Source organism: Nerophis ophidion, linkage group LG14 (genome assembly GCF_033978795.1).
Source record: "Nerophis ophidion isolate RoL-2023_Sa linkage group LG14, RoL_Noph_v1.0, whole genome shotgun sequence".
NCBI lineage: Eukaryota > Metazoa > Chordata > Actinopteri > Syngnathiformes > Syngnathidae > Nerophis > Nerophis ophidion.
In genome coordinates this window covers 54,505,858-54,527,628 of record NC_084624.1, presented here as the reverse complement: position 1 = coordinate 54,527,628, position 21,771 = coordinate 54,505,858, and the positions used below count along the sequence as shown (strand labels likewise).

General features: G+C 42.7%; 1 protein-coding gene across 1 annotated transcript in view; it reads right to left on the bottom strand.

Moving 5' to 3' along the window:
- Positions 1-21,771, bottom strand: part of LOC133567910 (collectin-12-like) — a 109,571-nt gene that overhangs the window by 51,226 nt on the left and 36,574 nt on the right. The window contains exons 4-6 of the mRNA XM_061919525.1: positions 16,853-16,939; positions 12,356-13,399; positions 2,830-3,315 (exon numbers count right to left, since the gene is read on the bottom strand). Of these exons, the coding sequence (XP_061775509.1) occupies positions 2,830-3,315; positions 12,356-13,399; positions 16,853-16,939 (1,617 nt within the window). The remainder of the gene's footprint in view (positions 1-2,829; positions 3,316-12,355; positions 13,400-16,852; positions 16,940-21,771) is intronic.

Sequence of the window (21,771 nt, the reverse complement as noted above, 5' to 3'; positions counted from 1 at the left end):
CATGGTTACTTATTATTCCCACCTGCCTCTGATTAGTGTTCAACCGCTCACCTGCTGCCCGGGCACTAATCAGAGGCATTATTTAAACCTGCCTTGTCCTCCAGACAGGGCTGGAGTATTGTTTGCTGTATGCTGTGGACTGCCTGTTTATTTAATGCTGTGAGCTATTCCCTGGATCGAGTTTCTGTCTCTGTTTGCTGTTTCCTGGTTTCTGCTTCATGTTTTCCTTTCTTTTTGTTTTTTCTAATATTAAAACAATGTTTTCATGTACCAAGCCTGTCATCTCTGCATCTTGGGGTTCGTCACCACCATTGCGTGACAGAGGCAATATCAAATTAACATTAGTGCTGGCCCGCGGGTATTATACACACTGCTGCTGTAACACCGCATTATCCTCTAATACTCATACTTGCCAACCCTCTCGATTTTCCCGGGAGACTCCCGAAGTTCAGTGCTCCTCCCGAAAATCTCCCGGGGAAACAATTCTCCAGAATTTCTATCGATTTCCACCCGGACAACATTAATGGTGGCCTGCCTTAAAGCGTTCTCTACAACCTGTCGTCACGTCCGCTTTTACTCCATACAAACAGCGTGCCGGCCCAGTCTCATAATATATGCGGCTTTTAAACACACACAAGTGATTGCAAGACATACTCGGTCAACAGCCATACAGGTCACACTGAGGGTGGCCCGCATAAACAACTTAAACACTGTTAAAACTATGCGCCACACTGTGAACCCACACCAAACAAGAATGACAAACACATTTCGGGAAAACATCCGCACCGTAACACAACATAAACACAACAAAACAAATACCCAGAACCCCTTGCCTGGGGGTCACTGGATGCAGACACTGGGTGAGGTTGGGCTGCAAGAAAAGATTACTTACGTAAAAATTCTAACGTGCACGTAAATTCACAATCTTTGAACGGCTTACCCACCCTAGCAACATAGTAGTCGATTCTCCCCATTTATCCAGGAGACACCCGTTTGTAAAGTGTATCACCCGACAATCTCCCGGGGTAAGCATTGTCCAAATATCAATCCTGATTTACACCCAGTTAACAATGCCATGAGGGTTCCGTGTTAGCGCTGCCTCTACCGCCTTTTACTACATGTCATCGCCATCGACTTAACATCATAATAACAGCGTGCCGGCCTTGTTAAATATGACAGAACTCTTACCTCGATACACGTGAGTGAATGCAAGACATACTCGATCAACAGCCATACAGGTCACAGTGAGGGTGGCTGTATAACAAGTTTATCACTGTTACAAATATGCGCCACATTGTGAACACACACCAAACAAGAATGACAAACACATTTTGGGAGAGCATCCTCACCGTACCACAACATAAACACAACAGAAGATACACCCAGTACACCTTGCAGCCCTAACTCTCCACTCTCCACCTCCACCGACGTCATTCGTATAAAACTCGCGGGCCACACTAACGCTAAATTTATACATCAAGGTGCGGACCGCAAAATGACGTCTCACGGGCCGCAATTGGCCCGTGGGCCGCGTGTCTGAGACCCCTGATATACACCCTCCGCTACCACCACTATTAAGATATTGCACTATTAAGTTATATAAGCATTGCTAGTTCCATATTCTATTAGTTATAAACAATTAAACCAGTACAGTAACTTGACCATGAGCTCTGAGCAGTGCTTTTAATGCTACGTTTAAATGTGTGCTATAAAATGAGTAAAACATCAGTACAGTATTTGTTTTTCAATTGTTGTTGAAATCCTGTGCTTTTTGAGGTTCGGTTTACAAGGAATAATTAAAAACATCATTAAAAATTTATAAAATTATAAGTTAATTAAATGAAATATACCTCAAAACATACGAAAAACATTTCTGCAACTTTCTAAATAAAATGCTGCCAATTCAGGCATTTTAGGCCGCGGCGATCACATTAAGTCTTGACCTTTGTTTCTTTTTCATCATTTTACCTCAGGATATTCTTTAAAATTCTTGTGTGACAACTTTTTCTGACAATATTGCAACTCTTATTTTCCAAAAAGTGTATTTTCTGAACTCAGAACTTGTGTTAATCCAGCCATTTGGCTCCCTTCTGGGAGTTCTAGTGCCACTTCCGCCAATACAGAAGTCTTAATTTTGTAAAAATAATATGATATTTCATACTGTACAAGAAAACGAATGGATGGATGTTCAAACTGTTACACTTTGCTAAAAATAAATGTTTGCATCAGTTGGCATCCGTTATTTATTTGAACCCTCGGCAAATTGTAAAACTAAACTTCATTCGTGATAAGTTTTATTGGATATGACACTATTTTTCTTTGTTCAGATAGCTTAGCTAGTATTGACATAGATGGTTTTAGCATAATTAATGAATCAAACTGGCCCTTCACATCCTTAATTTGTTTATATTTGTATGTTTTTTCATCATTCTGTTTCAATAACAGTCAGGTTATTTAACTACATCAGAAGAAAACAAATCATAACATTTTCTGCTCAACTTTTATGGGTTGAGTTTTTCCTTGCCCCGAAGTGGGATCTGAGCCTTTGATTTAGGGTTATATAAGTAAACATTGATTGATTGATCACCAAACAGTAAAGCTGTCAACGTACAGGCCTGTAAAGGGTAAGTATGTATAGATATAATGTACTTAAATATATATATAGGTACTTTTAAAGTAATGGCATCGTAAAAAAAAAAATAAAAAAAATGAATACGTGCTAGTTGTGAAGCAGTTTTCGGACTGCTAATGTTTTTGGTCATTTGGGTCAATCTGTGACAATTTGTAGGATCTAACTTGAAAAATGTATGAGACATGTTTAGAACTGACCTGGAGTTGAAGTTGGAGGCTGCTTGGATGCCTGTGGTTGAGAAGTTGCTTTAGCAGCCACTGGAGGCAGAGGGACGGCCGCAGGTAACCCAGGAAGTCCAGGAGGACCAGGAGGACCAATTGGTCCAACAGACCCAGGTGGGCCCTCTGAGCCCGCGGGCCCGGCTTCTCCCCTGGGGCCTGGTGGTCCCAATGAACCTAAAAATCCATTTTTGCCTGGAGGCCCTTGAACTCCAGGGTCGCCTTTGTCTCCAGGGGTCCCGGATCGACCCCCAGGCCCTCTCGCTCCTTTGGACCCAGGGAGACCTCGAGGGCCAGGTCCACCTTTTGGACCTGTCTCACCTTGTGGCCCAAGAGGACCTCTGTCACCTTTAGTTCCCGCCACTCCTGGCGTCCCTTTGTCTCCTTTATCACCCTTCTGACCTGGGGAGCCAAGTTGGCCCTGGGGTCCCTTGTCCCCCTTGTAGCCCCGTGGACCTGGTGGCCCTGAAAGACAGTTCATATCATTTATGAGGCTTGCATTTGTCGTCCCCACAAATCGGCTCACTGATTTCAAAAACAAAGAAACCATACAGTAAAACAAACATGGAAGTCTGCCGTTTCGATCTGATGCAATTATTTTCGGGACATTTCAAGGAAAAGACTTATCCTACACAACCATGACCATATTTTAAGACTATCGACTATAGCATTTTCCGCGGCTGAATTGCGAAGCATCTCAGTTGTTGTCGCGGTGTTTGGCTGGAGTACAAGGTCAAAGTTTGAAAGGGAAAACTCGTCATAACTCGTCATTTTTTTTTTTTTTTTTTTTTTTTTTTTAATTTTAATCTTTTATTCTTTTCTCCCACACCTCGTTTACCTGTATGGCATCTTTTTTTGTAAGGGGTGCTGGAAGCCGGCAGACCCGTCAGCGATCCTGTTCTGTCTCCCTGTAATGTTTGTCTAATCTTGAATGGGATTGTGCTGAAAATTGTAATTTTCCTGAAGGAACTCTCCTGACGGAATGAATAAAGTACTATCTAATCTATCTAACCGACAAAGTACGAGATTTCAAAGGCCTTCTGAAAGCCACTACTACCGACCACGCAGTCTGATAGTTTATATATCAATAATGAAATCTTAATATTGCAACACATGCCAACACGGTCGGGTTAACTTACTAAATTGCACATTTTAAATTTTGCGCCGAAAGATCCTGCTGAAAACGTCTCGGTATGATGACGCCTGCGAGTGACATCACGCAATGTAGAGGACATTTTGTTCCGGCATCGTGCCCAGCTATTAAGTCGTCTGTTTTCATCGCAAAATTCCACAGTATTCTGGACATCTGTGTTGGTTAATCTTTTGCAATTTGTTCAATGAACAAGGGAGACATCAAAGAAGAAAGCTGTAGGTGGGAAGCGGTGTATTGCGGTCGTCTTCAGCAACACAAACACATCCGGTGTTTCTTTGTTTATATTCCCGAAAGATGACAGTCAAGCTTTACTATGGAACAGAGATGTCAAGCTAACACGGTTGGATTGGACCACACACAGATGCAGCGATCATTTCGGAAAATAGATAACATTTTACCATTCTGTATTCTGAAGGCGATCTATGTCGTGTGCTACTCCAGCATCAATATCAGCAGCGTCCTCCTGACCGTCACCGTAAGGTTCAAAGCGGTATGGCTCTATTTCTTGTTGCGGTTGGGCCTGGCCGAGTGGTCCTGCCACGGCGCCTCTCACAGCATCTTCCCTATATGAATCGCTCCCACTGCCTTCTAGTCCTTTTTTTTTTTTTTTCCTAGTCCTTCACTCTTGCTTTCCTCATCCACGAACCTTTATCTTCGCTCAAATTAAAGGGCAAATCGTCGTTTTCTTGGTTCGAATCGCTCTCGCTGCTGGTGGCCATGATTGTAAACAATGTTCAGATGTGAGGAGCTCCACAACCCGTGACGTCACACGCACATCGTCTGCTACTTCCGGTACAGGCAAGGCTTTTTTATTAGCGACCAAACGTTGCAAACTTTATCGTCGATGTTCTCTACTAAATCCTTTCAGCAAGAAATCTGGCAATATCGCGAAAAGGTTCAAGTATGACGCATAGAATGGAGCTGCTATCCCCGTTTAAATAAGAAAATCGCATTTCAGTAGGCTTTTAAGTGTGTGAAAAGATCAGAATATTGTTGCTATATCTTGTAGATCAGTGTTTTTTTCACCGCGAGATACAGTCTGGTGTGGCGTGGGAGATGATATCATTTGACCTATTTGGGTTAAAAATGTTTTTTGCAAACCAGCAATTATAGTCTGCAACTGACGTGTTGTTGAGTGTCTTTGCTGTCTAGAGCTCGGCAGAGTAACCCTGTAATGCTCTTCCATATCAGGTGGGTAATTGCTTTGTCGATGTCTGAAACAGCGGGAGGCAGTGTGCAGGTAAAAAGGTGTCTAATGCTTAAACCAAAAATAAACAAAAGGTGAGTATCAGAATCTAAGTCCAGGGTGCCCATTACGTCGATCGTGGAGGGTCTGCCAGTCGATCGCAAACCAAGCGTTAAAAAAATAAACCTACAAATTTGTGATCATCAATCTTTACTACGACGTCACTTTCGTCACTTGATTGACATTCACGGCACCCGAGGGTCTCCTGAGATGACGCTGGCTGCTGCCAGATCATTATTAAGAAAACATGACCGAGAGGAGGGCGAGAAACACTTTTTATTTCAACAGACTCTCGCGCCGTACCTGCTGTCAAAACCCGAAAGACAGACTGCACAGTTGCTGTTTTCACAATAAAAGCCCTCGCCTCTTTTTGCACTGCTCTCCAAATCTAAACATTAGAACTATTTAACTGGCCTCAACAAAATCGACAAGATCTTGGGTTTGTGGGAACCTGCTGTCGTGACGAAGCGGTTGTTGCTGTACACAAACGACGGACTTTTGGTAGAGGAAGGATGGCGATCCTTTTCTATAGGGAATTATGACAACAGCACATCTGCTGATTGGAGTAAGCGTTGCTCTGGTTTGTCGACAAATTGGAAGTTGCTGGCAGTCTTCAAAGTACCCCAAAGCTGCCACAAATGATTGGAGGATGCGGGAAGAACTGTGGATTACATGGGACTGTCTGCCCCGCAGTTTTGAGGACCAGTCATAGACAATTTAGAGTGAAAAGCAAATTTTATTTTCAACCGCATAAAAAAATCATTCTAACTTGGATTGTTTCCCTGGCTTCGAGACTCTCCCGAAGGACAGTGCAGCGAAGACACAACAAACTCCCTTCTTGTCTCTCATGGACACACACCTGTCGTTGTTTACTTTGGACTAGCGACTGCAGTACATCAAGGCCGCGGAACAGACAGACACACACACACACACACACACACACACACACACACACACACACACACACACACACACACACACACTGTCGTGGACATTTCTTAAAGACGATCCTTTAGTGACAAATAGCTTTAAAATGATTTATTAAAGTAACAAACAAATAATAACAAGCTTTGCAAAGCGAGACCAAACCAGAACGACACATCCGTTCGTTCCAGCTTGTTCTAACTCCTTTAGAATTTGACATGACAATTATACATTCTCAGAAGTCCCACCCTCCATGCTCATTTACATACAGTACACCAGTAGAATGAATACCCAAAGTCCTGTGAAGAAGGAAAGGGTGTTGTTTGCCCAGAAGGGGGTGGGGGGGTCACTCAGGAAAGGGGAACAATTTAGCTATGTTGGGGGTCAAGATTAGATGACACATATGCCCAGGTCCACTAAAGTCCACGTGTTACATCAAAGACACAGGAAACAGAGCTTGATCAGATAAGAAGGAGCACAAAAGACTTCACAAGAACCCCAACTATTTTAGCGGTGAACATGCTTCCAGAGTTTGTCCCTCTAGTCTAGATCGCACGGAAGAAAAAACTGGTCTAGTAAAATACTATATAGAGTGAAAAGCAAATTTTATTTTCAACCGCATAAAAAAATCATTCTAACTTGATTGTTTCCCTGGCTTCGAGACTCTCCCGAAGGACAGTGCAGCGAAGACACAACAAACTCCCTTCTTGTCTCTCATGGACACACACCTGTCGGTGTTTACTTTGGACTAGCGACTGCAGTACATCAAGCCCGCGGAACAGACACACACACACACACACACACACACACACACACACACACACACACACACACACACACACACACACACACACACACACACACACTGTCGTGGAAATTTCTTAAAGACGATCCTTTAGTGACAAATAGCTTTAAAATGATTTATTAAAGTAGCAAACAAATAATAACAAGCTTTGCAAAGCGAGACCAAACCAGAACGACACATCCGTTCATTCCAGCTTGTTCTAACTCCTTTAGAATTTGACATGACAATTATACATTCTCAGAAGTCCCACCCTCCATGCTCATTTACATACAGTACACCAGTAGAATGAATACCCAAAGTCCTGTGAAGAAGGAAAGGGTGTTGTTTGCCCAGAAGGGGGTGGGGGGGCACTCAGGAAAGGGGAACAATTTAGCTATGTTGGGGGTCAAGATTAGATGACACATATGCCCAGGTCCACTAAAGTCCACATGTTACATCAAAGACACAGGAAACAGAGCTTGATCAGATAAGAAGGAGCACAAAAGACTTCACAAGAACCCCAACTATTTTAGCGGTGAACATGCTTCCAGAGTTTGTCCCTCTAGTCTAGATCGTACGGAAGAAAAAACTGGTCTAGTAAAATACTATATAGAGTGAAAAGCAAATTTTATTTTCAACCGCATAAAAAAATCATTCTAACTTGGATTGTTTCCCTGGCTTCGAGACTCTCCCGAAGGACAGTGCAGCGAAGACACAACAAACTCCCTTCTTGTCTCTCATGGACACACACCTGTCGTTGTTTACTTTGGACTAGCGACTGCAGTACATCAAGGCCGCGGAACAGACACACACACACACACACACACACACACACACACACACACACACACACACACACACACACACACACACACACACACACACACACACACTGTCGTGGAAATTTCTTAAAGACGATCCTTTAGTGACAAATAGCTTTAAAATGATTTATTAAAGTAGCAAACAAATAATAACAAGCTTTGCAAAGCGAGACCAAACCAGAACGACACATCCGTTCGTTCCAGCTTGTTCTAACTCCTTTAGAATTTGACATGACAATTATACATTCTCAGAAGTCACAGTACACCAGTAGAATGAATACCCAAAGTCCTGTGAAGAAGGAAAGGGTGTTGTTTGCCCAGAAGGGGGTGGGGGGGCACTCAGGAAAGGGGAACAATTTAGCTATGTTGGGGGTCAAGATTAGATGACACATATGCCCAGGTCCACTAAAGTCCACATGTTACATCAAAGACACAGGAGACAGAGCTTGATCAGATAATAGATCTCTTGCTAAGTGTCACATTCCTGAGACCAATAAACAACTTTTGGCGACCCGTTCAAAGAACATCATCAATTAAAACGAGTACAAGTAATTTTGCTATAACAACACACACACACACACACACACACACACACACACACACACACACACACACACACACACACACACACACACACACACACAAACATATGCCACACATACACACCCCATCCCCCCAACCCAACGTCCTCGACGCAAATCCCACAGGGGTGATGAATGGATGGTCAGCGCCTGAGAGCTGCGACCTACCACCATGACCTTGAACTACCTTCCCTCTGTTGCTAGATATCTCGAGATGCATGTTGTAATATGTATATGTGCTTCGCTATGGAGTTTTTTTCCCCACTCCAGCGTTTACCTTTTTCCCATCTTTTACGGGGCGCCTTATGGCGACCCATCAGCGTTCTTCTTCTGTAATCCTGTACACTGTTTGTCTAATCTTGAACAGGTTTGTGCTGAAAACAAATTTTTGTTGTACTTGTGCAATGACAATAAAGACCTATCCTATACTGCATACGCTAACAAAATAAGAGTCTCAGAAAGCTAGCGTGCACAAGTCAGCAAGCTACGGAGTTTGCCACCAATGTATTTCTTGCAAATTGTATAAAAACGAGTATGGAAGCTGGACAAATAAGATGCCAAAAAAACTAACTACTTTCATGTGGTATTGGACAGGAAGGAGGACTTTTTTCTCCTCCATTTGAAAATGTGGACGTTATCGGCACTATTGTCTGATTCCAATCAATGCAAGTCATCAGAATCAGGTAATACACCGACTTATATTCTTGTCTTCGTGAAAGAAAGACATCTATATGTGTTAAACATGCTTGTATTATCATTAAACACCTTTAACGTGTTAACAAAATTGTCTCTTTCATAAATAATTAAATATAAAGTATATATATATATATATATATATATATATATATCAATGAATGAGGTAGATTCCTTGGACTTAGTCTATTGAAAAGTAGCTCGTCTGCAGAAAAAGTGTGATCTAAGTTATCACAAAACTTTGTGTTTCAATGAGTTCCCGGCGAGCAGACAAAAGCTGTCTTTGATCTTACCAATTTAAAGGCTTGTATGACTCCACTGTGTAGGATGGGAAGCAACATGAAGGTGTCCGTTTCTTTGATGTATTGTAATCCAACAGGAAGATTTTGTCTTGACCCCGAGATCTGTTCATTGCTAGACTGCTTCATCCCAAGTGCAGGACTAATAGACTATAAAACTCCTTTGTCTCACACGCCATTAGACTACAAGTCCTCTCTGGGGGAGAACAGTTGTTACTTATTCATAACATGGTCACTACTACCAAGTTTCTCTTGTTATATTCTTTTTTTACTGTTATATTTTTATTCTCATTGTTGATTTTTATATTTATTGTAATATTGTTTTATTTTGTTTCCATTTATACCCCCATTATTTATTGTTTACTTTTTACATTCGATTTCTGTACACTGCTGCTGGAATTTTAATTGTCCTGAGGGAACTCTCCTGATGGAATCAATAAAGTACTATCTATCTATCTATCTATCTATCTATAGAGCGGAGAGGAAGCAGGACCTGACCCCCATCCAGGCACCTTTTCTTTGAACTGTTTTGTGGCCGAAGGCAGCGGCTGTTTACGACCTCCGCCCCTTTAGAAACAGCTGTTGCCATGTAATCAGGGAAAAGTCCAAATAAAAGAGGAGGCGTACAATCTTTCGTCAGAGCGTGGTGGGATGGTGTACAAGCAACGTCTGATGCTGGATGTCAATGAAAATGTAATAAACACAACAATATTGAAGCGATCATTTTTTGGAAAATCCTGCGCATCCGGCAGGTACCAGTTTTCCCCCGTACAACCTCTTTGCGACTAGATCCACTATGGACTGGACACTCAAACTATTATGTTAGACCCACTATGGACTGGACTCTCACACTATTATGTTAGATCCACTATGGACTGGACTCTCACACTATTATGTTAGATCCACTATGGACTGGACTCTCACACTGTTACCTAGATCCACTATAGACTGGACTCTCACACTATTATGTTAGATCCACTATGGACTGGACTCTCACACTATTATGTTAGATCCACTATGGACTGGACTCTCACACTATTATGTTAGATCCACTATAGACTGGACTCTCACACTATTATGTTAGATCCACTATGGACTGGACTCACACTCTTATGTTAGATCCACCATGGACTGGACACTCAATATTATGTTGGATCCACTATGGACTAGACTTTCACTATTATGTTAGATCCACTATGGACTGGACTCTCACTATTATGTTAGACCCACTCGACATCCATTGCATCCGGTCTCCCCTACAGGGTTTCTCATCGTCATCCACATTGACGTCCCACTGGGTTGTGAGTTTTTCCTTGCCCTTTTGTGGGCTCTGAACCGAGGATGTTGTTGTGGCTTGTGCAGCCCTTTGAGACACTTGTGATGTAGGGCTATATAAAGAAGTCAATCAATCAATCAATGTTTATTTATATAGCCCCAAATCACAAATGTCTCAAAGGACTGCACAAATCATTACGACTACAACATCCTCGGAAGAACCCACAAAAGGGCAAGGAAAACTCACACCCAGTGGGCAGGGAGAATTCACATCCAGTGGGACGCCAGTGACAATGCTGACTATGAGAAACCTTGGAGAGGACCTCAGATGTGGGCAACCCCCCCCCCTCTAGGGGACCGAAAGCAATGGATGTGGAGCGGGTCTAACATGATACTGTGAAAGTTCAATCCATAGTGGCTCCAACACAGCCGCGAAACATGGATTGATTGATTGATGTTTTGACACATTTTAAAGTTAAAGTAAATAAATAATAAATGATAAATGGGCTGTACTTGTATAGCGCTTTTCTACCTTCAAGGTACTCAAAGCGCTTTGACACTACTTCCACATTTACCCATTCACACACACATTCACACACTGATGGAGGGAGCTGCCATGCAAGGCGCCAACCAGCAACCATCAGGAGCAAGGGTGAAGTGTCTTGCTCAGGACACAACGGACATGACGAGGTTGGTACTAGGTGGGATTTGAACCAGTGACCCTCGGGTTGCGCACGGCCACTCTCCCACTGCGCCAAGCCGTCCCAATCAATCAATCAATGTTTATTTATATAGCCCCAAATCACAAATGTCTCAAAGGACTGCACAAATCATTACGACTACAACATCCTCGGAAGAACCCACAAAAGGGCAAGGAAAACTCACACCCAGTGGGCAGGGAGAATTCACATCCAGTGGGACGCCAGTGACAATGCTGACTATGAGAAACCTTGGAGAGGACCTCAGATGTGGGCAACCCCCCCCCTCTAGGGGACCGAAAGCAATGGATGTCAAGCGGGTCTAACATGATACTGTGAAAGTTCAATCCATAGTGGCTCCAACACAGCCGCGAAACATGGATTGATTGATTGATGTTTTGACACATTTTAAAGTTAAAGTAAATAAATAATAAATGATAAATGGGCTGTACTTGTATAGCGCTTTTCTACCTTCAAGGTACTCAAAGCGCTTTGACACTACTTCCACATTCACACACACATTCACACACTGATGGAGGGAGCTGCCATGCAAGGCGCCAACCAGCACCCATCAGGAGCAAGGGTGAAGTGTCTTGCTCAGGACACAACGGACGTGACGAGGTTGGTACTAGGTGGGATTTGAACCAGGGACCCTCGGGTTGCGCACGGCCACTCTACCACTGCGCCAAGTACTACTGATTGTCACACACACACACATACTAGGTGTGGTGAAATTAGTCTCTGCATTTGACCCGTCACCTTTGATCACCCCCTGGGAGGTGAGGGGAGCAGTGAGCAGCAGTGGTGGCCGCGCCTGGGAATCATTTTTGGTGATTGAACCCCCAATTCAAAACCTTGATGCTGAGTGCCAAGCAGGGAGGTAATGGCTCCCATTTTTATAGTCTTTGGTATGACTCAGCCGGGGTTTGAACTCACAACCTACCCATCTCAGGGCGGAATCTCTAACCACGAGGCCCAATTTCAGCGCTTTAGAGGAAGTTACCTTCCACAAAAGAAGTACACATGGTTACCTTGGAGGATGGTGAAGTTGGTGATGAGTTGCGAGTGTTTGCTGTCGAGCAGCTTCATCTCCTCCATCACCGCAGCCAGGTCGTTGACCTCGCTGTCCACCCTGGCCACCAGCTTCTCCTGCTCAGACCGCAGGTCTCGGCTCTCGGCATTAGCCTCCTTCACGCTGTTGTTCAGATCCGCCAGGAGGTCCGAGTGGCGCATGACCGTCTCGGCGCACGACCTCAGGCTATTGAGGTCCGAGCTGATGGTGCCGAGCAGCTGTGTGGCGAAGCTAACGTTGCCGGTCACGCGGTCCATGGCGCTTTCATGCGTGTCCAGGCGGATTTCCATCACGTCGAACTTGGACGAGGTGGCGTTGTCGTGGTCCCGCTGGTGGTCCATGAGTTCTCGTAGACTCCGATCGTGGCCCTCAGTGAGAATGGAGGTGTTCTGCATTTGGTTGACCAGCGAGTTCACCTGCGCCCCTAAAACTTCCAGGGTTTCGTAGTTGGACCCCGCCAATGCAGAGTTGTTTCCTGCCAAGATCTGGAGGTTCTGGACATTCTTTGACAGCCAATCAATGTCAGTGCGGGTCTGTCTGTTGCTTTGCTGCAAAGTCTGATAGCCCAGCTGGAGTTTTTGCACCGCCTGCTCCGTGTCTTCTAGCGTCTTCTGCAGCGAGGTGAGCAGATTTTGCTGCTGGACCTGGCTGATGTTGAGAGCGCTGATACCAACCAGGGCCTGGCTCTGCTCCTTCAACTTGCCCTGGATCTCAGACTGGAGCCTGGCCGTGTCCGTCTGGAGGTCTCCGAGCATGCTGCCGTAGGAGGCCAAGGTCTGGTTGACCCCGCGGAGTGAGGCGGCGTTGCCGGTCAGTAAGTCCTGCAGGGAAAAGTGGACGCCCTGCGTGTCGTCTCCAGACACCTGCAGTTCGCTTAGGATGTCCCGGTTCTTGCTGGTCCTGACGGCGATGTCGTTCAGCCGGCCGTGCAGCGTCTCCAGGTCCGACTTAAACGTCTTGATTTCGCTGCTGGCGTTCACCGACTTCTCCCCCGCCTGATAATCTTCGGGGGTGACACACAAGTTACATCACATCAGACTGAGCGGCTTTGCCTTTTTTTTTTGGTTTGAACACCAGAAGAAGAAGAAGCAGCAGAAGAAAAACTAAGAGAAATGAAAGATGCAAGCAGCGATGGACGGGACCCTAGCGTTAGCCATCTTAACAAATATTTCACACGAGGGCGAGGCAAAATTAATGAACAATTGATAATACAATAGAGATATAATTATGTAGTATCCCTGGAATATGATTAACCCACTACCTATCTGCTCGGCGCTGAAGCATTTACTACATGCGCTCTGAATACGCACTGCTGATTGGCTGTTACCACTATATATGTAACCAATCAGAAGTTGTGTGGGTGGGACAATGCTGGGTGCTGAGACGGAGGCAGAAGAAGCAAAGCAGCTTGTTAAAGGCCTACTGAAAGCCACTACTAGCCACCACGCAGTCTGATAGTTTATATATCAATGATGAAATATTAACGGTGCGGCGTCTTCAGTAATGCGGACGTTGTATCGATGCGTTGTGGTGAAGAAGGAGCTGAGCCGGAAGGCAAAGCTCTCAATTTACCGGTCGATCTACGTTCCCATCCTCACCTATGGTCATGAGCTTTGGGTCATGACCGAAAGGATAAGATTACGGGTACAAGCGGCCGAAACGAGTTTCCTCCGCCGGGTGGCGGGTCTCTCCCTTAGAGATAGGGTGAGAAGCTCTGCCATCCGGGAGGAACTCAAAGTAAAGCCGCTGCTCCTCCACATGGAGAGGAGCCAGATGAGGTGGTTCGGGCATCTGGTCAGGATGCCACCCAAACGCCTCCCTAGGGATGTGTTTAGGGCACGTCCAGCTGGTAGGAGGCCACGGGGAAGACCCAGGACACGTTGGGAAGACTATGTCTCCCGGCTGGCCTGGGAACGCCTCGGGATCCCCCGGGAAGAGCTAGACGAAGTGGCTGGAGATAGGGAAGTCTGGGCTTCCCTGCTTAGGCTGCTGCCCCCGCGACCCGACCTCGGATAGGCGGAAGATGATGGATGGATGGATGGATGGAAATATTAACATTGCAACACATGCCAATACGGCCGCTTTAGTTTACTAGATTGCAATTTTAAACTCCGCGCCGAAGTATCCTGCTGAAACGTCTCGGTATGATGACACGTGCGCGTGACGTCACGCAATGTAGAGGACATTTTGTTCCAGCACCGTTCACAGCTATAAGTCGTCTGTTTTCATCGCATAATTCCACAGTATTCTGGACATCTGTGTTGCTGAATCTTTTGCAATTTGTTCAATGAATAATGGAGACGTCAAAGAAGAAAGCTGTAGGTGAGAAGCGGTGTATTGCGGCCGCCTTTAGCAACACAAACACAGCCGGTGTTTCATTGTTTACATTCCTGAAAGATGATGGTGAAGCTTTACTATGGAACAGAGCGGTCAAGCGAACACGGTTGGATTGGACCACACACACAAAGTACAGTGTATTATGCAGCGATCATTTCGAAAGATTGTGTTTCGAAGAGGGCCCTTTGCGAAGGGCAGAGATGGGTATTGCCACCACCCGTCGACTGGTGCTGAAGAAAGGTGCGGGGCCGACCTTCAGGTTGTACAGGTACGACCATATAATCTCACTAAAACACTAGTAACACAATAAACAGATAAGGGATTTTCCAGAATTATCCTAGTAAATTTGTCTAATAACATTGGAATCGCTCCCACTGCCCTCTAGTCTTTTTTTTTTCTTCTAGTCCTTCATGCTAACTTTCCTCATCCACAAATCTTTCATCCTCGCTCAAATTAATGGAGAAAGCGTCGCTTTCTCGGTCCAAATCGCTCTGGCTGCTGGTGGCCATGATTGTAAACAATGTTCAGATGTGAGGAGCTCCACAACCCGTGACGTCACGCGCACATCGTCTGCTACTTCCGGTACAGGCAAGGCTTTTTTATTAGCGACCAAAAGTTGCGAACTTTATCATGGATGTTCTCTACTAAATCCTTTCAGCAAAAATATGGCAATATGGTGAAATGATGAAGTATGACACATAGAATGGAGCTGCTATCCCCGTTTAAATAAGAACATCTCATTTCAGTAGGCCTTTAACTTCATTTATTATTATACTTAGCTTATTTTCACACGGTATGAGACAGCTTTGAGTGTAAAAAAAAAAAAGTATGCTTAGATTGAGCATTTTAATTTTTGTACATAACATAAAGCTTTCATGATGGTCACAGTTGGACCCTGGAACGGTTTATTTCCATTATTTTAGAAATATTGTTCGGTCAAACTTAAAGGCCTACTGAAATGAGATGTTCTTATTTAAACGGGGATAGCAGCTCCATTCTATGTGTCATACTTCATCATTTCAACATATTGCCATATTTTTGCTGAAAGGATTTAGTAGAGAACATCCACGATAAAGTTTGCAACTTTTGGTCGCTAATAAAAAAGCCAAGCAGACGATGTGCGTGTGACGTCACGGGTTGTGGAGCTAACCTCACATCTGAACATTGTTTACAATCATGGCCACCAGCAGCGAGAGCGATTCGGACCGAAAAAGCGACCATTTCCCCAATAATTTGAGCGAGGATGAAAGAGTCTTGGATGAGGAAAGTGAGAGTGAAGGATTAGAAAAAAAAAAGACTATACAGTGGGAGCGATTCAGATGTTATTAAACACATTTACTAGGATAATTCTGGAAAATCCCTTATCTGCTTATTGTGTTGCCAGTGTTTTAGTGAGATTATATGGTCGTACCGGTACAACCTGAAGGTCGGCCCCGCACCTTTCTTCAGCACCAGTCGACGGGTGGTGGCGATACCCATCTCTGCCCTTCGCAAGGGACCCTCTTCGAAACACGATCTTTCGAAATGATCGCTGCATAATACACTGTACTTTGTGTGTGTGGTCCAATCCAACCGTGTTCGCTTGACCGCTCTGTTCCATAGTAAAGCTTCACTGTCATCTTTCAGGAATGTAAACAATGAAACACCGGCTGTGTTTGTGTTGCTAAGCCGGCCGCAATACACCGCTTCCCACCTACAGCTTTCTTCCTTGATGTCTCCATTGTTCATTGAACAAATTGCAAAAGATTCAGCAACACAGATGTCCATAACACTGTGGAATTATGCGATGAAAACAGACGACTTATAGCTGGGAACGGTGCTGGAACAAAATGTCCTCTACATTGCGTGACGTCACGCGCACGTGTCATCATTCCGCGACGTTTTAGCATGATACTTCCAGGCGAAATTTTAAATTGCAATTTAGTAAAGTAAAGCGGCCGTATTGTCATGTGTTGCAATGTTAATATTTCATCATTGATATATAAACTATCAGACTGTGTGGTGGCTAGTAGTGGCTTTCAGTAGGCCTTTAATTGAGGTTGACCAGCATCATGAAAAGTTGTTTTCCCCTCAGTTTTAGAGTGTGACTGTGATGTGTTTGTGAGCGCTGACAACTCACCCAGTTTCTTTAAGTCGGTCTCCACGGCGCTGATTTTGCCGCCGTAATTCTGCATCCCCTCTGTGACGTCATCCATTTTCTGGACCACTGACATAAGCAGGAAGTCAAGTTTATTATTCATGAATGTATACACATATATGGTACATATGAACAAAGTTGCACCAGTTCTAATGATCTCCACTATGAACTGTATTGGATTCATCCGGACTAGCAGTTTATGAACACTAGAGGGCGCCATAGTGAACTTACTCATGAAATATGCACTCAACATTAGTGATGGGTACCACATTTGGTACTCTTACAAAGTACAGTACTGTAAAATCAAACAATGCCATATTTCAAAAACTTTGTTGCATGTGACATGACATCCGGCTCAAACAGGCATATTGAGTTGATACCAAAATGGATACATGGATGATACAGCAGAGGATTGGGAGAATGTCATGTGGTCAGATGAAACCAAAATAGAACTTTTTGGTATAAACTCAAGTCGTTGTGTTTGGAGGAGGAAGAATACTGAGTTGCATCCCAAGAACACCATACCTACTGTGAAGCATGGGGGTGGAAACATCATGCTTTGGGGCTGTTTTTCTGCTAAGGGGACAGGACGATTGATCCGTGTTAAGGAAAGAATGAATGGGGCCATGTATCCTGAGATTTGGAGCCAAAACCTCCTTCCATCAGTGAGAGCTTTGAATGCTTGACCAAATACTTATTTTACACCATAATTTACAAATAAATTATTTAAAATTCCTACAATGTGAATCCCTGGATTCTTTTTTCCCATTCTGTCTCTCACAGTTGAAGTGTACCTATGATGAAAATGACAGACCTCTGTCATCATTTGAAGTGGGAGAACTTGCACAATCGCTGGCTAACTAAATACTTTTTGCCCCACTGTATATATATATATATATATATATATTATATATATATATATATATATATACACATATGTATATATATATATAATATACACACATATATTGTGAATTATATGTATATATACATATAAACATATTTATATATACATACACACACACATATATATATATATATATATATATATATATATATATATATATATATACATATATATATATATATATACATATATATGTTTGAACTATCCACTACTTTTGATTAAAAATGGCAACAGTTGAGAATGCATGTGTATGTATGAGCCAGTCACATTTAATAGTTATGTATTTTGATCTTTTTAAGCAATTGTTAATTTAAAAAACATATATATATATATATATATATATATATATTTTTTTTTTTTTTTTTAATTTAAAAAACATATATATATATATATATATATTTTTTTTTTTTTTTTAAATGAAAAAACATATATATATATATATATATATATATATATACATATATATATATATATATACATATATATGTTTTTTAATTTAAAAAACATATATATATATATATGTTTTTTAAATTATATATATATATATATATATATATATATATATATATATATATATATATATATATATATATATGTTTTTTAAATTAACAATTGCTTAAAAAGATCAAAATACATATTAAATGTGACTGGCTCATACATACACATGCATTCTCAACTGTTGCCATTTTTAATCAAAAGTAGTGGATAGTTCAAACATATATATGTATATCTGCATTGTAGAAGAGTTAATAAAAGTACAACATGGCTGGCGGGGAGGAGATGCAGTCAGAAAGCGGCTTGAAGATGATGTGTAAAACATCATCTATGCAACGTGTTGACTAAAGAAGCACCATCACATGTTATGTAGACCACACCTGTTTCAAATGTAGTGGAGGAAAATCATAAAATGACCCTTTTAAATTCTAACAATTTATAATGAATATTTGCTGTATTATTTGTCCATGTAAATATCCATCCACTTGTCGCCCGTCTCTGTAAGTCTGACATGTTTACTGTGAGCCAGCACACATGTAGACACTTAGAGCACAGCACACGTCTACAGTTTGCCATGTGGACTTTGACCACACAACAAATGACCGCAGAACCATAAAGACATCAGGCCTCCTTAGGACAAATTGTTGTCCGCTGTGGTTGCTGCAGGTTCATCTGTTACATGTTACAGCAACACACACACACACACACACACACACACACACACACACACACACACACACACACACACACACACACACACACACACACACACACACACACACACACACACACACACACACACACACACACACACACACACACACACACACACACACACACACACACACACACACACACACACACACACACACACACACACACACACACACACACACACACACACACACACACACACACACACACACACACACACACACACACACACACACACACACACACACACACACACACACACACACACACACACACACACACACACACACACACACACACACACACACACACACACACACACACACACACACACACACACACACACACACACACACACACACACACACACACACACACACACACACACACACACACACACACACACACACACACACACACACACACACACACACACACACACACACACACACACACACACACACACACACACACACACACACACACACACACACACACACACACACACACACACACACACACACACACACACACACACACACACACACACACACACACACACACACACACACACACACACACACACACACACACACACACACACACACACACACACACACACACACACACACACACACACACAGGTTATCATTTGGAATGGGGACCAAGTTGTTGTTCATGACTTGTGGGGACCACCCTTTCTACAGGCATATAAAAAATGGTGTAAAATGTCCACTGCCCAGTTAGCTCAGACACGTCTTTAAATCTCTGGATTGATGAAGTAATGTGCTGATCATACTTACTGGGGACTCTGGGGAAAAAGAGTTAATGTGGTTCATGGGGACCAAATTTAAATACTTTTGCATTATTCACACATATTTGTTCGAGACTAGTGAGGACCATTTAAAAAAAAAAAGTTGAAATGAAATATGACATGATCCTCAGAATACAGCACTACAGCTGTCCTCTTATAGCAGGGGTTGGGAACCTTTTTGGCTGAGAGAGCCAAAAAAGCCAACAATTTTAAAATGTATTACTGTGAGAGCCATATAATATTTTTTTTTAACACTGAACACAACTAAAGGCATGCATTTCTAAGTAAGACCAACATTTCTAGAGTGTAATAGGTCTCTTATTTTTTGGAATAGCATTAATATTCTGAAGCTAACTGTGGAAGGGGCGTGGCCTGCAGCAAAGCAGGGTTTGCCAAGACTGGCCTCGAAATCAGCGACAGGTGTGCATAGAAGGCCCACCTGGGTCTTGTTATCTAATCACCTGTCGCTCTTTTATAAGCAGCAGCCAGGAGGAGAGACAGGGAAGGAACTGGAGCCAGAGTGCGAGCGAGAACGAAAGAGAAAAAGACAATTGCTGGAAAGCAACTGAGAGACTTATTGATAAATAAAACAACATTTTTTAACCCTGAAACAGGCTCTCATGTCGGTGCTTGGTGGTCTGAAGAACCCCCAGGACGGCAAGCCCCACACTAACAGATGATAAATAAATAATTTATTCCCATTAACGCAACTTCTTGAACAGGTGCTGTAGAAAACGGATGGATGGATTAAAAATGCATGAGAATGTTCTATATTTTGAATGTTATTTTTAACACCGTGATTACAAGTGGAATTATTAATAATAATAATAATAATAATAATAATAACTTAGATTTATTTTGCACTTTTTCTAGACACTCAAAGCGCTCACAGAGAAGTGGGACTCATCATTCATTCACACCTGGTGGTGGTAAGCTACATCAGTAGCCACAGCTGCCCTGGGGTGGACTGACAGAGTGGAATTATTCATTAATTATCGTGTTAAGCAACGTCAGCTCAGATTTATCAGAGAGCCAGATGCAGTCATCAAAAGAGCCACATCTGGTTCTAGAGCCATAGGTTCCCTACCCCTGTCTTATAGGAAGTTTCACCACTTTAATGTTCCAGCAAATCCTGCATCTTCGTATTGCGGAAAGAGATTATTCTAGATTGTGCCTTCTGTCATGACTTCTGTTTATTGACTATTGAGTATTTTATTGATTATGGGACAAGCAGTAGAAAATGGATGGATGGTACTTTTTCATCACTTATTGTGTCTTTGGTACACTAATGAGTGCATTATAGGTCATTGGTTCTTTGTTTTATTTTTGCAAAAATATATATATATATATTTTTATATTGCTCTTTTTATCCTTAGTATGAACATTATTATGTAAACTCAAAGTTATTGTTTTTACAACATTTTATTATTGATCATGTTGTACCGCATTGTAATCTTTTGTTTTGTGATTGTGTGATATTTTTTTTGGCCCGGACCCCAGGAAGAATACTCTCCACTGTGGTGTAGACCAGTGTTTTTCAACCACTGTTACGCCGCGGCATATTTTTTGCAAACCAGTAATTAGAATCCGCAAATAATGTGTGTCTGTACTGTCTGGAGATTGGCAGATGATGGCTTTGTAGATGTGGGAAACAGCGGGAGGCAGAGTGCAGGTAAAAAGGTGTCTAATGCTTAAACCAAAAATAAACAAAAGGTGAGTGCCGCTAAGAAGTAATTGAAGCTTAGAGAATGCTATGCAGAACGAAACTCAAACAGAACTGGCTACAAAGTAAACAAAAACAGAATGCTGGACGACAGCAAAGACTTACTGTGGAGCAAAGACGGCGTCCACAAAGTACATCCGAACATGACATGACAATCAACAATGTCCCCACAAATAAGTATAAAAAAGACTGAAATATTCTTGTTTGCTAAAACAAAGTAGATGCGGGAAATATCGCCTAATGGAAGA